The following is a 17,985-nucleotide window of genomic DNA, read 5'->3' as shown; positions in this document are numbered from 1 at the left end:
GGGTTGTTGTAATGGGTTTTTCTGGACCCTCTTTGGACATTATCAGTTAGCACAGCTCACTGCTGCAAATAAAAATTTGTTCTCACTGCTGATGTAACCTCTCACTCGGAGGAGGCATTTCTCCCCGTTGATTTTTGCCAACATCATAAAATTTTGCTAATTCATTTCTACTAATTTAGATTCCATTTGGACAGAGGATGAGCAAAGGTTAACATCAGTATAAGCTGAAGATAAAATAACTAAGTAAATAGTGAAACAAATGAAGAAAAACGTCAGGTTTGTTGAAGAGGGCCACTTTCTGGTTTTTCTAAAACCTCAACTTCAGACCCCAAGAATCCATGAAGAACACGGATGATTCGCTTCCTCTCATTAGATGGTTCCCCACTCGTTAGAAACAGGCCAGTGTGAGCCTCTGTGGCAACACTGATTTGCATTATGTGGCTGAAGTAATCGACTGTAGGTTTTCCATTGGTGGAAATAGGTTTATCTGAAAACACAGATATGTGTGAACCCGACCCCCGCCTAGGGCAGTTTTCCTTCTGCCACAAGCCTGCATCGAAGTTCCACAGACGCTCCCTTTCCCTCCTTCTGACTGGACAGTCACGGGTTCTTAATGATGGAGGCCTTACTGCAATATTCCACAAATCAAGGGAAAGGGGCATGTCGGGATGGTGTTTCCGCCCACGCGCCTTAGCGCTATGGGGGCGGCCTCCTCCCTAAACTTTCAATCTCAGAGGGGTGTTGGTTTTCATTTCGTTACCCCGTTTTAGTCCTCTGAATCAGTGACCTTTGAGGAAGTGAACAAATGTCTGGAAAAATATCATTTCAGTGTATTAAAGGAAATTAAATGCGATAATGAATCTAACTAAGACAGTCCAAAATCTATAGCAGTTAGCTTTGCCCTGAGGAAGGGAGGACTTCCATTTGGGAAGAATCAATCGGTGCCTCTAAAACAGGCCGTTGGGTTAACCATTTCACAACACAAACGAGTTCATTTAATGATGGGTGAGATCCTGTCTTACTTCCCTTTCTCTCTGGGAAGCTGAGGGTTAAAGAAGGTAGGTTGTTCGTTCCGCCCCCCCCCCCACCTCCCCCATCCTGACTAGCCTAATGCTCAGGCTTTCCCTCAGCATATGGAATAAAAATGCTGACCCAATTAATCTTGAATTCCAGCCAGCATCTGTGACTCCGAGGTATCTCAACAGCGGGAAAGCCACTAGAAAAACCAATAATATCATACAGTCCCCTTCCAGACTCTTCACATTGCTTGCCTAGCTCGTTTGCCATCCCCACTGACTGATGGCACACTAGGGGCTGTCTTGGCAAGGCCAAGGTGCTCCACAGCCCCCACGGTCAGTCAACTGCATCGTGCCACGTAGATCATCGCCACACAGCGCCAAACTGGAAAGCTCCCGGTAGCGCAGACACTTTCAGAATGGAGCGAATCCAATGGAGAGCCTCCTGTCAGCCGCTAAGATCCCAGTTTACTTCAGGAAATAATGCAGACTAAGGTCAGACGCATTTCGTGTCTAATTAAAACACAGCAGATCTCATCCGAGCGGCGAGTTTGCTCACAGAGCGACACATCTTCTACGAAACGCCGCTTCTCCTAACCTGTCCACGCACACTTTGGTCCATCGCTAGGTGTGCAGACCCACGTCCATCCACACAAGTACTCCACACGCCGCCACCAACAGCACTCTGAAATTCATTTTCGTCCTTTATTCCAAGCTTCCTCATGACAATAAAAGATGACCTTTGGGAGGCTGCATGTACCCAAATCTAATCATTTCTGGGTTTTTCTTATTGTGATGCAAGTGTTTATGCTTTCCAGCGGCCTGATCCTGTCATTCTGCCTAAGGTGCGGGCTGACTTTGCCCTGTGGTTTTGTAATTGGCAAACAACACAATGACATTCCAGCTCCCCCAGCAAAAACTGGAAAACAGAAGGAAGAAGACAAATCTCCCCAAAATGCATGATCTTAAGCCACCACGACGGTGACCATGTTTGTTCATTTCCTGCCAGTACAATTTGGTAGACTGCTTTCTTTCAGTTCCCATTATTTCGTAAGTGTTTTTCTATGATACTAAATAATCTTTATAATTATCATTTTAATGGCCTCACTGAGTGAACGTACACCATAATTTACTTAACCGTTTACCTATTGTTAGGCATTTAGTTGCTTCCATTTTTCACTCCTTGGGCCGGAGTGAACATTTTTATATAAGCTATTAATTTAAAGGAACACGCAGAGACGACTCTCCATCACTAATCTAAAAATACAGGGTTTATATATTTACAACTCACATTTGATTATGCACTTTAATTTGAGGGTAATTAAGACATTTACATTCCAAACAGCTTCTCCACACCCAGCTCTCCCCAGCCAGACAGGCTCAACCGTGACTCGCCATTTTCACCTCGAGATGACACAGTCCGATGAATCCCCAAACACAATTTTCTTTTGAAAAATAAACTTCTTGAAGTCCTGCTGCTTTGGAACCAAGAGATTCACTCCAAGAACCAGAGCCCGCACTCCTTGGAGGCGACACAGCCAAGGCGAGCCATCGGTGAAAATGCCACTGTGGCTTCAAGAGGAGCGTGACACTCTGGGTGCCCCCCACCGAGTCTGTGCTCAGGGCCAGGTGTGGTCCCGGGACCTACCTGGAGGTTCTGCGCGTCACCAGCACCCACATGCCTGGTGACGAACAGGCCAGGAAAGTCGCTGAGATGAGGGCCAGCCGTTGGATGCTTTCTCAAGTTCATTGCGAAGCACTTAGTTTAGAGGCTCTAGGTTTCCCTGGGCAGGGCAGCGGGTCAGTGCCCGGGGTTTACAGGGATGCAGGGTGGGGCCCTTGAGCTACAGGACTCTCGGCAAATTAGAAAAAGGAAAAACAACAAATCTGGACCTCAATTTCTCCATCTGCAGCTTGAGGATAGTAAGAGTGAAGGTCAAGGAGAAAAACCATGTGAAGTGCAGAGAAGGCTAGCATTTGGCGAGGAGTAGGAGAACATGTGGACTGCACTTGACCCATCACTGTAACACGGGCACACTCATGTGCTGAATGAATGCATGAAGGGATGAGGACTGAATACGGTGTGCCGGAAGGTTCGACTTGTAGAATGTCTTCTGTGGGACACCTGATTTCCCTTCATGAAAAATCATTTCCTCAATCATTACTACCAGCCTGTACACGCCGCCCCCCCCCACAATAAACAGTAAGTGAACACCCTGGAAAGGTCCAGCCATTTAATTTCTCAGTGCCCAGGAAAATTCCATCCTAAAGCTTTAGAATAAATGCCACCCAGCCATCAAAAGGGGCACAGATCTCCATCTGAGGTCCCAATAAGTCATCAACAAGTATTCCTTGATGTCTTTCTTATCGGTGAGATAAGACAATTCCATTTCTATTTAAAAACAAATTCATCAGCAAACGACACGGAGCACAAGAATCCTAACTATCACCATCATTTCTACTAACAAGAAAATGACTTTTATATACTTAGCAACTCCCTGTAAAACAGAGAGGAGCCTGGAGTTGTTTTATTATTATTATTTTGCCACTGGCAATTAATTTTTCTGATTTGGTTTATTAGTTCGATGGTTGGGTCCAAGATTCAGAATATCTTTCCAAACCAGCGGACGGATGTAAGAAAATTATTTCGGTGCAGTTCCTGGCAAATCGTGATGATGAATAGCATGGTAGGACAAACTTATTCAGACACACATTTTTCAGTGGTGGCAGGGAAAAGGCTGAAAAATTACTAGTAAATTGCTTTTTGTAAAAATGCTCTCCCTTTAAAATTTTCCCTAGTAGGAAGGACTTCTGCAGAATGAAGGCACAATACGGTATGACATAGCAGGGCAACAAAAGTAGCTCAAGAATGACTCCAAGATAAGACTGAGGGTTAAGATTTAATTTTCTCATCATACCCCCACCTCCTCCAAACCTTCCCCACATGAAGTCCTTCTGTGGGCATCATTTTTATCTGTTGGGATAAGTGTCTATAAAAGATATGTATTATGTATTATCGATCCCTGGCAGGCATGCTCTACCCCACCCGCCAGCACAGAACCAGAACATGATGTGGCTCCAGTCTGTTCTCTTCCTTTACTGCTCTCTCCAAAACTGCCCAGTGTTTAAAGTTCCAAATTACGAAGACCTCCGGAGAGCCTCAGAGCCCAGTAAAGCCTAAAAGCCAAAGAAGGCTTATTCTCTGCCTTCTCCAGACTACTGAGGAGAGTGACTGTTTTTGGTTAGTTCTGTTGTCAGGGGACACACAGATGTGGCAGTGGCACCGAGGGGGTGGCTCCCTCCTGGCTCAGCAGGGAGCTGGGTCTTTTCCAGATTAGCCCTTCAAAACGGCACCTTCCAGAACACCCATCCCCCACCTCAGGAGCTGGGACATTGGCATCTGTTCTTGGTCATTCACTTTGCTCTCCCAGGCCCTTCCCTTCCGGGGACATACTCCAGCCACTCAAGGGGAGAGGTCCAGTGAGGTGGTTCGTACCAGGGGGTGGCTGGGTCCCCTTGGCCCCAGGCCATCTGGCACACAGGGAGGGTGCTCCTTGCATCTAGCGGGCAGAAGCTGGGATGCTACTGAACAGTCCTATGTGCACAGAAGAGTGCCTCCCCCAAACAGTCGCCCAGCCCCAAATGCCAGGCATCCCAAGGCTGAGAAACCCTGGTCCGGCCGAAACCAACTTCTGCAAAGCTCACTTCCACTGCCCTCTAACATGGGAGCTGGGTCCTCATCACGGCAGAAGTGATGACATAATTAAGTTCTCTCTAACTTGATTCAGTTAACTGTAGCGGAGACCTGCCAAGTACCAGGGCCAGTTTAACGGGGCTCCCCGGCTGCAGGGAGAGGCAGTACTAGAACCCACTCAAAGGGAGGCTCTGGGCTCCACCCAATTTTGTTCCTCCACCGGATGACCATGTCCAGTGTCACGTCACCCTACCCAGTAAGAATCAAGGATGTGGAGAGGCGCCTGGCGGGCTCAGTCAGTTAAGTATCCAATTTCGGCTCAGGTCATGCTCTCATAGTCCAGGAGTTCGAGCCCCATATTGGGCTCTGTGCTAACAGCTCAGAGCCTGGAGACTGCTTCACATTCTGTGTCTCCCTCTCTTTCTGCCCCTCCCCTGCTTGTACTCTGTTCCTCTCTCTGTGTCACTCAAAAATAAACATTAAATTTTTTTTTAAAAAAAGAATTAAGGCTGTGGGGAGGTGCCCTGCCTGTCTGTTGGACACCTGAGGTCACGGGAAACAGCATGAACTCACATCGGGGAGATCAGGATCCTGCTCCTGCTTGAATGTCCTTCTTGCTGTGTGAGGTTAACAAGTGACATAACCTCTCTGAACCCCACCTTCCTTCCTTGAAATGGGCTGCAGGGCACTAAAGGTGTTGGGTATAGTCTACATGCATCAGTGGTGCCCCCGGCGGCCCACACATTCACCCAGCCCCTGGAGGTTTCAGGGTCAGGTTCACGGGCTCCCCTTGCACCCCTCCCCCACAAAGGACCTGTGGACAGGCAGACTGGGCAGTGAGGCCCGGGCCCATGCTTGTTCAGCTGGCTCACGTCTGTGACCTTGCCTCTCTGGATGCTCGAAGGCCAGGGCCCTGCACACCCGCTTCCTCCCATCGGACTGTTTTCTTCTCTGGCACTAACTCACAAGCAACATAACTCTATTTTCTTCCCTTAAGTTCGGCCCTCAAGAAAATTCTTCCACGTGCAATGAGCAGCTGTGAATCTGCCTGATAAAGTGAAGGCATTTACCCCACTGGCATCCCCGAGAGGGATCATTGGCCACCTGCACCTTTTTAGATGCATTTAATAATTCAGCCCGAGATGAATTTGCATGATTAACATAAAGCCTTGTGATTTTATTTTCTTTCGGGATTCAAATACTGAAACAACCACCATTGTTTGCATTTTCGGAGGTTGTGATCAAAACACAAAACTTGATTCTAGAATGAATAATTTTTTTTTAATGCTTTTTCAAATACCACTCTCCACAGAACCAAAGAAAAGAGCTGCTAACACTGGCATTATCGATGCAGGGAAATCCATGTTCTTTCTAGGGTGAGAGTTAACCCATTAGCAGCAAGTCACACTGCAGAGATTAACCCTTTCTGGTGTTCCCGTAGAGCAGCGTGCCCCGCTGTCCCACGGCATCCATAATGGCAAAGACAGACAAATGGGGGTTATTTCCATCCCTCAGTGTAGGGCACTCCACATGTATCTGATCAGGACCTCGAATCCCCCGTGAGAAAACACCCAATTCCCCTGGATTCCAGTAATAGATTAATCACGTCATCCTCAAAAAACTAGTAAAAGCCCAAACCAAATCAGATGCATTTGGAAAACCATCTGCCTATGAAGTGGAGGCGTGTATGCGAAATGATAATTTGAAGGCGGAAGAGGCATCATCGTTGGGTTTCTTGATGAATATAGTAAAACAGGTTTGTCTAATGGGGAAACATGCATTACTATCAAAAGAAACGAGTGTAGCCCACATGGAAAAGCAGGCAGGCTTTCATATCGGGGAAGCATTTCAAGCTGTGCCTGCCAGCGATTCTCCACCTGTCTGATTCTCCTTAACATAAAGGCCAAGCTCACCTGTTTAAAAATAATTAGGAAGCAGGCGGGAGCGATGTGAGCTAGGAGCTGTGTGTGCCTGTGCTCGTGGGTGTGAATCTGTTGCACTGATGCCTGTGTTGATGTTTCTGAACGCAGGAATCATGGTCAGTAAGGACACCGGCAAATGCGCACTTACGACGTCAGAGACCGAAGTCGAACCCGCCGCCTGCCTGGCCCTGGAGATGAAATACGCCCTGGATCCCAACCGGCAGATTAAAAAGCGGAATAAAGCCCTGCAGGTGCGGTTTAAGGACATTTGCGAGGCGCAGAATGAGCAGAGGGACGCGCAGCTGTCGGCGGGACAGCCGGGTGAGAAGCGGGAGGCGAGGCCCTTGTCCTACCGAGCGGCCCACCGCAAGTACATGACCGTGCCCGCGCGGAGGTCCATCCCCAACGTCACCAAGAGCACGGGCGTGCAGACCTCGCCAGACCTGAAAAAGTGTTACCAGACCTTCCCCCTGGACCGCAAAAAAGGGAATCTCAAAAGCATCCCGGCTGCGGATGCCTTTAAAAGTCAAAACAATGGGTTCGTGGCTGAGAAGCAAGAGGAAGGGCTGGGGGATGAAGCCCGGCCCTGGGGTGCCGGCCGGGTGCACAAGACGGCGGCCTTGGTGTTCCATTCCGAGGAACACGTGAATGAGCTGGACCAGCCCGCCGGGCTCAACTGTGCAGAGCCAGGCGAGACCCCCGATGCGCACGGCTGCCGAGAGGACCCTCTCGGAGACTCCGCTCGGCCCCCCTCCCAGGAGCCCGACCACCAGCTGCACGGGACAGCAAAGCACGGCATGGCAACCCCGGACACGGAGGAGGCCACTCCGCCGGCCCATGGGACGGTGTTCAAAACGGAGGTGGCTGCCGTTTATGCACCTGCCCCCGGCGCGAAGGCCCTGGAGGCCGCGTTGTCAGACTCTGCCACCGGCAGCGAGTGGCCGCCGTGCCCCGTGGCCGACCAGGGGCGGAGGAGAGCCTCGCGCCTCAATGGGCACCAGGGACTCGCCGCAGCCCGCTCGCCCCAGAAGCTGTGCCTGTCCCCCGAGGGCAGCGAGCGGCCCCTGCGGCCCCGGGCGCCGCCGGAGGAGGAGAGCCAGCCTTGTGGCGCGGCGGCCGCTGCGGGTGGAGAATCCCGACAAATCGTGCCTCACACGGAAGTCGTCGACCTGAAAGCACAGCTCCAGGTGATGGAGGACCTGATCAGCTCAAGCCAGGAAACCATCAAAGTGCTCTTGGGGGTCATTCAGGAGTTGGAGAAAGGAGAGGCCCATCGGGAAGGGTATGTATGCCCATGTTTCTCCTGACGCCGTGCGGGCTCATCTCCCCCCCACACACACCTAGGGTCCCTCTGTAGCCTCCAAAACCCAGATCCGTAGTGAGACTAACGCCAGCATGTCTGTGAATAGGCAGTTATCTGAGGATGGCTCAAGCTCAAGGGGGCCCAAGGTTATTTTACGATGCTAGACATCACTGCGTACTCGCCGTGAAGGTTTATTACTTGATGGTTGGCATTCAGCTGCCCGGCCTGGAGTTCAAACAATATGCCTGTATTTTAAATGAATGAATTGATGGGTCTTTTTCCGTTATATGCCCTGAGACTAAAGGTTGATGGTACTGGGGAAGTCTAAGAGGGTCCGCCAGTCCAAATTCTCTAAATGGGAAGCTCACAGGAATCAGGTTACGTTAGAGAAGAGAATTGAGGTGGCTTTCTGCAAGGCAAATGCTGACTTGGTTATATTAGGTCGTCGGAAGAATGTTGACATTTAGGACTGTACAAGGTTTCACACAATAGATGAGACTTCTCTCTGTCCTCCTGTGGAGCGGCTAGAAGCAGTGCCTACCCTCAGGCAAGCCCTGTCTGTGTACGACGAGGAGGCTGTGCCTTTTCCCCGGACGGGTCTCACGTGTCCGTTTCGCCAGAGGGGGAACCATACCCAGTTAGCGGCCCAGACGGTCCGGCATCGACAACAGATAGCTGACCCCTGTTTCCCATCTTTTGAACTTGACATTGTGCAGCAGCAAACTTAAAAGCAAACGACCTAACGACAGGATGCTAACCTTGAGCCCTTTGCTAGGAAGGCTCCTGTGAGTCTGGTCGTGGGCTCCGCTGAAACAAAAGTTCCACGCTTCTCGAAACAGTGCCCACAGCTTACCAGCCTTTGCCTTCACTGCCGGGCTTTCTCTTTCCCATTTCCCCCCGACACTGTCTGGATTCCCTCCAGGCAAGGTTTGAAGGTGGGATCAGAGTACCTCCCCACCCGGTGGCCCCTACCCCTGGTTGAGTGAGCCAGTAGCCGGTGTGAAGGTAAGCCAAGAAATATTCCGTCAGGGCACACACCACGTGGTACAGTTTCCTCAAGAGGATTGTTGTGGTTCAGTTATACGGTGTCTGCAGACCGCAGACCCAGGGAAAGACACAGTCTGTATACTCCGGGGCCGCAGGTGAGGCTTCAGCTAAGGCCACAGAGGCTGGCTTTTCCGGCTCAGGGCAGGTGGCCCATGCACTGGGCAGCAGACTCTCGAAAACCCCACCCCCTTATACAAAGTACTGTTTGCAGTGGATGGTATTAAGCTGCTAGCCAGTCATAAAATAGTCTAACAGGAGATTAGCAGTAACCTAACATTACAGAGTGTTTTCAAAAGGCCTTTTACAGATCTGGGTTTACATCTCCATTTTCATCCCATTTCAGTCATTTAGGCTTGAATACCTGCACGACCGAAAGCAACACATTAAGCTGGTTCTGCAATGGGTCTGTCGATCGGGAGACCACATTTCCATAGAAGAATTAAAACCCAAACAGGGACCCGATTGCTGACTTTGAAAGAGCTTGTAGTGACTGAAACCAGGCAGCAAAATAGGAAGAATCCAACCTCACTAGTTGGGGGGGGGGGGGGGGGGGGGCGGGGAAGAAAAGTCACCAAATGGAATAGAGCCAAACGCATCTGCTAGTGCATATGCTCACGAGGGCATGTGCGGAACTAAACACCGCCAAGGCTAAACACCCCATGAGACGAGAACCACGTTATACACGTGGGCTCCGCACACTATCAGAACAAGGGTGGACATTGGTTATAAATGGGATCCTCTGAGTTCCTGGCAACCCTGTCTGTCGGTCTACACAGTGGTTCTGTACTTGGTGAGATACCTCTAGGTGGGAATTCTGACTCTGAAGACCTGGGGCTAGGGCTGCACCCCTCTGTGCCTCGTTTCTTCACCTGTAAGTTGGAGGTCAGCATTCATCCTGCAGATGGAGGGAGAGGATGATACGGGGTGACCTTCTAATGCAGTGAGTCCAGCACCAGGTGCACCTGAATGGGTTCATATCTGCAGCGGGACCAGTAGTGGTTGGTCTTGCTGGGCAAAGGTGTTGGGGTTCGGGGAACACTTAGCAGCCCCACATCTCAGTCCAGGGTGATGAATGTCCCCTCCACACTCTCAGCACACAGGCTACCATCAATATTCTTCCTATAAGCCCTGAGCTGCTCCGTCCAATACAGTACCCACCAGCCACATGTGGCTATAGAAATTCAAACTCAAGTTAATTACAATTGTAAATTCAGTTCTTTAGTTGCACGGACAACACTGCAGGTGCTCAAGTGCCACGTGTGTTGACTGGCTCCTGCACAGGACACAGCATTGCCATCACCCCAAAAGTCCGTCAGTCCATCACGCCAGTTTCCCCCAAATGAGGCAGAGTGCTGGGCTCCTCACTGTGTGAGCACTGGGCTCCACCGATCAAGGGAAAGGGTGACTTGACTTTAAAAATCAATGCCCAGTTCGGCTGCTGCTGGCACAGGACAGGCTCACGGCAGGAAGGTGGTTCTATATCCTGGTGAATTCCCACATCTCTTCCAGATCCTTCATTTTCAAACCTGTGTCTCTGAGCCCTCTGGACTCACGTAACAGTGACTCAGTGCTTTCAAACTCCAAGGCCACCCTGAAGGTGGCCCTCTTCCACACGCCCATGGTCATGAATTTGGCCCAAACTCAAAATTTTCCATCACTCTCTTGTATGTCAGAATCGGAGAGGACGGCAGCCTCACAGGTGGACAGAGAAAGGTTGTCATCCACCCCTCTCCTGGGTGTCCGGGTCCAGCGCAGAGTGGGAGGGTGGAGGACAGGTGTGCTGGCACCTCTTTGTCAGCTGGTTCCGGGGGTGGGGCGGGGGTAGCATTTGTTGCTTTCCATGGCATCAGTATTGCTACCATGGCCAGTTGCAGCCAGCTCACAAAATCCTGAAAATTTAACATTCTGCTCCTCTGAGCACCAGACCAGTCCTCTGAAGGGCATGCTCCAGGACCGTCACCTTAACGGAGGAATTCATAGGACTTACTTCATGTACTCAGTCTAAGCCAGGGAATAGGTGTTGCCACTGCACCTCACGGCAAAAAATGAAAGCGCGCTTCGCTCTATGTAGATTATCATATATTCACTATGTAACAAGACAAAGAATTCCATGGCCAAATTATAATATCAGTAGAGTTTTCCTAGGAAAATATTCTAAACTTTATAAAGTCATCAACGGTGGAGAAGATTTGGAGGCTGGGTAAAATCAATTTCTCTGTCCACCCTCCACCCCCAATTAAGCATGCACAGCCTGCTTTGTAAAGGATTTACCTGCCGAGTGAGGACAGGCATCTTCTGTGCACCGTGGAGCCCATAACTTTGAATCCAGTGACAAATTCTGCCTCTAAACGCACTTCTCATAGTGAGGGCATGGGCTTGCTCTGGTGTACAAGGTTAGGACACAGCCAGGGAAGGGCCAGTATTCTTTGAACGGGGCCAGTGGCCGTGGGCCAATTTATGTTTCTCGAAGTACCCTGAATGTATGACCTTTTAGTAGGGCTGCTTTTCACTAGTGAGTTCGTCAGACAAGCTATTGAAGCTTCTCTTCTGGACATGGGGATTCCAACCTAACCACATTCAGTAGCTTCCAAATTATTTTTCATGAGACTCATTAATCTCATTTGCTTATGTAGATTTCCAAAAGGTCTCGGCAGAGTGTTTCCAGCTTAGGGAAGTTACTTAATCTCAGGGAGCTTCAATTTCATCTTCTACCAAACAAGGATACTAGAAGCTTAAAGATGACGTCTGCAAAGCTAGGAGAGGAAACCAACGTGCGGCAGGCACTGACGAGAGGACACGTCCTAATAGGAGCATTTCAGAGGGTGTCTTCCATAAGTAGGTAGCTGTGCAAAAAGTATTCAAAATCATGCCTTTTAGTCCCTTGTCAAATTGCTCGGGCAGTTCACTGAAATCGCTCGCTTTATGCAGGATTTGGTCACTCTGCTTGGATGAATGCCAAGAGTTATTCTGCTTATTTCAGAGCTCTCAGTATTATTCTGGTCTCTTCCCAGGAAGTTCAGGGTCACACAGGCTGCCTCAGTGAGCCATTAATGTAGTCGTTGAAGGCGGAGAACCAGGCAAACGGGGCACTGAGTCTAAAAACCCAACTAATTCTAATAGTGGTGATTCCTTAGAGCAACCAGTGGGTTGCTGGGCAAGGGCCCCTGTGATCCACAGGCTGCAGGTCCCAAGTGCTCACAGTGTATGCTCCCTAGCCACTGCGGCAGGTACTCCACAGGGAGATGGTTATTTACTTCCAAACCTGCACCCCTCACATTAGTGTCTTCATGGGTTCAATGACCACTGACAGTCTAATGATACTCTGCTATTTCAGAGAAGACCTGAAAACAGCATGAGGGGCTTTGAGCTGTCAAGCATGTGGGTAGGATCTTTTGTTGCCCAAAGTTATGTTCTTTCGTTGGTCCCAAGTATCCCAACATCAACTGGGTGTCACCTGCAGGCTTGGCGGGGGCAGGCGGGAGGGGGCGCGCAGCAGAACCCAGGCCATGCTGGGCCCTCAGATGTGATGGATGGACAGAGATGAAACCGGCAAAGCCCCTGAAGCTCTGTGGCTGTACTGAGTCAGGATGAATGGGGGGGCCCTCAATAAAAAGGAGAAAATCCTAAATAACATACCAGCCCAAGGGGTCCAGCAGCTTGCAGGAAGGGCCGTGAAGCCAGTGACCCACTGACTGCTCCCAGGGTCCTGTCCGTCCTGTTCAGCCTCACAGAGAAAGAGTACTTCTCAGTGACATGAGGTCCAGGGCACACAGGGGGAGAGCAAAGAAAAGTAAGCCAAGGAAATCCCCCTGAAATCAGGGGCCCTTTGAGGGCAAGTGCTCACAGCCGCTTTGAAGACAAAGGCAGTAGAAATAAAGACCTGAGGGCGGGAACAAGTTAATGCAAGCCCAGCGTGGGGTCCTGTGTGGTATGCCCAGCTCTGCCTCCTTTTAATCACCAAAGCAAGGGGGCCGGCCACACAGCAGGTGAGAGTGTGTGCAGATACATCTAGAAGGGAGGAAAGAAAAAAATCAGGTTTTCAGGATCTATGTTTATTTGAAGACCTCAGAGTCACCTTTCGACCTGGTGGATGTTGGCACGTTTTTCCTACCAAGGGCCAGATAGTAAATATTTCCGAATTTGATGATTCAGCTCCGCCACCTGTATCATGAAAGCAGGCACAGACAGTAGGTGTTGAAATGAGTATGGCTGTGTCCCTGTGAAACGATTCACAGAAACACGCGGAAGCCAGATTGGGGCCATCAGCAATTTACTGACTTGTACCACATGGCCTTGGAAATGTAGGGACCGCATGTACTCAACCAGGAGGCAGGTCAGAAGAAGGGTATGGGGCAGTCTCAGGTGTGTGGCTGCCAGACAGGTGTAGTATTCGCTTGCATGTTGGGAAGGCCTATACCTGGAGTCTCCCTCGTGTTGAGCCCTGTGCCAGGCAAGGAGGGCATACAAGTCAAATGAGCCGAGGCTCACCCCTGACGCATCCCTAGGTCTCTGGCGGTCGGGTGTTCAAGGCTACGCCTGACTGCTCATCAGCCTACGACCTTCAGAATTCTCCTTGCCAACTCTCTGTGTGTGTGTGTGTGTGTGTGTGTTATCCATACATATGTCATCTCTCTGTATAATACACACATGACAGCATTTCTTTAAAACCTTGGAAAGTCCCCACCCCCACCCCCGCAGGAATAGGAGGTCATCATGGCACATAATTGTGCCCTGTGACTTGCTTTCACCTAGATATTGATGCTAGATGGACAGAAGTGATACACTTGCTTTATCTTACGCCCCTATATTAACTGATCACTCAGAATCAGGCGTTCTGAAGAACCTGTCAGGGGATGAGAAATCTCTCCTAATTTTCTTTAATTATCCACGTCCAAACAGGATAAATACTGCATTGCAATTACAGCGATCGCACAAGGGGATATTTTAAGTCACAGGGCAGAAAGAACCAACCTGGAGACCTGAGCCGCTGCAGCACGCAGGGCACGCCACGGGCATCGCCAAGGCCCCAGTGTGAGGTCCTCCGAATTTCCCGGAGCCCAGCTCTGGGAGGCGGGGAATGCGGGGCGCAGCGAGGGACCCCCGTCGCAGCGTGGCTGGGCCCCCTCTGGAGGGACGCGTGGCTCGCTCTTGCCCAAACCCACCCACTTACTGAGATGGAAGCCTTCCACCCTGTTGGCTGGAACGGCCACATTTGGAAGCGGGGAGTGGGTGGCATCAGCGGTTCTACAAACAACGCTTGTGGGTCCCCTCCAGAACGGGTGCCGTGTGCCGCCTTCCTAGGCGTCTGGCACGATGCATCACAGAAAAGCAGGGCGCTGTAAGCAGCAAAGAGAAGGCAGCACCGGGCGTAGAAATCAGGGGCAGAAAGGTCCTTATTCCCCACCAGACGCACCCGTGTCCCTCTGCAATCCCCGTTTCAACGGGATGAAAATGTCAGCCCTTCATTTTCTAATGCTCTGGATAAATCAGTTTCGCTGTCCCTGCACAATGTGGCGTAGCCCAAACATCGCAGCGGCCAACTGAGGTCTCCCTCCTGCTCGCTTCGTGTTATTTCCTTTTTCCGGGAAGGAGATCCAGGAAGGGAGCGGAGTGGAGAGACAGGGGTTCTGCAGTCAGCCAGGTCTGAGTTGGCAACTCTGCTCTGCCCCCCTCTCCCCTGGCTGTGCTCAGGCACGGCTGTTAGCCTCTCTGAACCTCAGCCTCTTACTCTCTAAAAGAGGGCTAAGAATACCTGCCTCACCGGCTGCTTTTGCAGATGAAACGAAATACAGAGGACGAGGCTCGAGGCTCAGGATTCAGGGCTCTGTTAGCCCTCAGTAAGAGTTCCATCCTTCCTGGGGCGCCTGGGTGGCTTAGTCGGTTAAGCGTCCGACTTTCGCTTAGGTCATGATCTCGCGGTTCATGGGTTCGAGCCCCGCTTCGGGCTCTGTGCTGACTGCCAGCTCAGAGCCTGCAGCCTGTTTCAGATTCTGTGTCTCCCTCTCTCTCTGACCCTCCCTTGCTCACGCTGTCTCTCTCTATCCTAGAAATAAATAAAAAAAAAAAAAAAAAAAAAAAGAGTTCCATCCTTCCAAGTTACTTTGTTACCACCGAGAAGCACCCTTCCAAGTGCCACCATGCGGGGAGGTGAGGTCAGCAAGGCACCTTCAGATTCTCCTGCGTTATTACACAGCCTGGTTTATTTCCGAAGTTTAGGAGGGATTGCAAGGGGTGATGTCGGCTCTGTACTCCTTTTCGGAGAAAAGCACAGGCCAAGCGGATTTGGGGTCATGGACAAGGCAGGGTTTGGAGTCAGGAAACAGGGGTTGGTCCTTGCTCACCCTGGCCTAGCCTCTCTCCCAGATACATGTTCCCCCATGAGGGAAGGGCGGTCAAGATGAGATGGGCCCTCACGGCTTCTTTCTGCTCTAAGAACAAATGCTCCAGGGAGGCCTGAGAACAACCTAATTTCAGCCACTGCCCGAAAATACACAGAAACGTTTACAGAGGGAGAGAATAAGGCAACGTGGCCCTCTCCACCGACGTCCTTCAATAAATGCGTCCAGAGAGCCCAAAGTCATAATTTGTCTCCTGACACTTCATTCCTCAGCTTTTCACCTGCTACACATGCTGCAATTGGCTTCCGTCCTTTTCGGCTGCAATCCTTTGAACAGATTTCAGAGGGAAGAAAAACCCTTTGTTTTCTTTTTCTGTTGCAGCTAATGGCTTTTATAAATGTGTGATCAAATACTCAAGTTGAAACTCTCAAGTATCCGTTCTGTTTTACGATTTTGCAATCGAAGGCACAAATCATGTTCTAACCAGCAGGCCCTTCGCTTAATGCACGGGGTTGTGGTGAGTCTTTTCTGTGGCTTATATAACTTTGTAAACACTTTTTTTTTAAGTTCTTGAAAAATAATAAGGCTTTCCAGCCTTAATACGAAAAATGAAGCAAATAGATTTGTAAGAATCTAAGACACATTCCAGATTCTTGCTTTGGGCTTCATGTAGGTATCACTCATACTTGAAAATGTAATTTAAATAATCTTCCTGTGCAGAATGCCAAAATAGATTTCAAATACCTCCCCGGCCTTTCAAGTTGGTAGGTGAATAAATGCCTCACCACCAAGCTACCAGGCAATCCAGACACCCCATTTGCAGATAAAATGAGCAATTCAAGGCATGACATGGACGTTTATGGAATTTATGGATTTGTGTCCCAGAATTCAGGTGTTTTTTTTAAAGAGATGAAATACAAGTTATAGTTTTCAAATACTTTTTAAAATCCCATACAATTTCTGCTGAGCTATGCAAACATGGCTTGAGCTCCGTTGCCCACTGGGTCCGTATTACGGTTCAGTGAGGTGAGTCTCCCTGGCCAGAGCCGCTATAAAACCCACCTATTTTGAACACCTCCAACGTGAGAGCATTCTGATTGTTTCATTTAATCCTCAAAATAACATAGAAGGTGGGGATTATCTGCACCAGAAAACTAAAGCTTGGCTATGCTAAGAAACGCCCCCAAGGTGAGAAGGCTGGTGAGAATTGGCAAAGGCAGAGAGAGAGAGACCCAGGCCCATAGGACCTGAGCACCCACTCTCTCACCCTCTGAACATGGGAATCCTGTCATACCCGCACAGAAGTAAAAAGCAGGCATTTCTGTTGCTACTGTAAATCTGCATTCTCCCTTTTACTGTGAAGGTTTAAGAGGCTCTTGTGCCCAGAGCTGGTGAGGTCAATGCAAACTTAGGTTCTGGAGAAAGGATGCTTCTAATGTAGGTTTTAAGGGGATCCCGGTACTGACGTATGCTTCGAAGGATTCATAATCAGTAAGAGGAACGTCCTCTGAGATGTAATTTCAAAAGAGGCAAAGCTATCGATCTAGAGGGACCTGAGTGCCAAGTGCAAAATCTATCCTTAAGCAACCTTCCTGGGGAGAAGACTTTAAGACCTTCATGTGCCCCCTTCTCAAATTAGTGACTCACTGAGCAACCGCCACGTGCCCCACTGCCTCTGCCTTCCTCAAATGTGTGTCTAAGTTCATGGGAACAAGTTGAGGAACGTTTTCAGTGCAGCAAAAATAAGCGTGCACGTATTTTAAAGGCCGGCTTTGAAAGGACATTTATGTGAATCGAGTTCCTAGAGATCAAAACATGGAGTAAATGCTCTCTATCCCCTGTATCTCATTGGTTATGGCACCAGACTATCTCCCCAGATTAAAAAAAAAAAAAAAAGTCTCCTAATTGGACACCAAGAATGTGATAAATGATGACAACAAACTTAAAGATTTTAATCTTCAACTGCAAGAGCTCTGAAGCAGTTGTTTAAAAAATAAGTCCAAGGTCAGACTTTTGAAACAAGGCACAAATGCTTCACAAAGTGTAAGTTCTGATTTAAAAGGAACCAAACTGCTCTAAAACAATAAATAAGATAAAATAAATAAAGTCCATCAAAAGAAATTGTCAGTCAAAACTTAAGGCCTCTGTGGATATTTACCAGCAAAACCAATAGCAACAGCACATTAATGCTTTCAAATTAAAACCTCTTTGTAAGTCAGACTGCAGGTACCGTGAGGTACTTGTGCTGGAGAAACACTGCAACCCAGAGCAAGCTCTGCTTTTAATACAACATACCCAGACCCCTGTCTTCACCCTAGAGTGGTACTCAGTGCCACCATAATTCATTTTCATTAATTTTCAATAAATTATAGCTTAGGCTTTATCTGTCTTCCAGGAAAACAAGTGAATCAACTAAGCCTCAGCTCTGCCCTAAAATGTTTTCCTTATGAATGAGCTACTCCTGGTGCCCTTTGGGGCAAGTGACTTGTTTGTCACCAGGGCTATCATTTTGCAACTTAGGGACATATGAAGGAAGACGCAAGCTTTGCCCTGTTGGTAACATAACCAGCCAGTCCACACGCAAAATAATAATTACTATCTTCTCCAAATCCTACATATTATGATTTCATATTATAGAAAAATGATTATTAAACTCTAAAGAGGG

General features: G+C 49.1%; 2 protein-coding genes across 3 annotated transcripts in view; one reads left to right on the top strand and one right to left on the bottom strand.

Moving 5' to 3' along the window:
- Nucleotides 1-17,985, bottom strand: part of DOCK1 (dedicator of cytokinesis 1) — a 513,605-nt gene that overhangs the window by 255,667 nt on the left and 239,953 nt on the right. The window lies entirely within an intron of this gene.
- Nucleotides 1-17,985, top strand: part of INSYN2A (inhibitory synaptic factor 2A) — a 57,137-nt gene that overhangs the window by 13,062 nt on the left and 26,090 nt on the right. The window contains exon 2 of the mRNA XM_039250759.1: nucleotides 6,741-7,914. Coding sequence (XP_039106690.1) covers nucleotides 6,746-7,914 — 1,169 coding nt within the window. The 5' untranslated portion in view covers nucleotides 6,741-6,745. The remainder of the gene's footprint in view (nucleotides 1-6,740; nucleotides 7,915-17,985) is intronic.

This window comes from Hyaena hyaena, unplaced genomic scaffold (genome assembly GCF_003009895.1).
Source record: "Hyaena hyaena isolate Hyena2069 unplaced genomic scaffold, ASM300989v1 scaffold_380, whole genome shotgun sequence".
In the NCBI taxonomy this organism is placed as follows: Eukaryota; Metazoa; Chordata; class Mammalia; order Carnivora; family Hyaenidae; genus Hyaena; species Hyaena hyaena.
The sequence above is the reverse complement of the archived record's forward strand: the minus strand, read 5'-3'. Positions and strand labels throughout refer to the sequence as shown.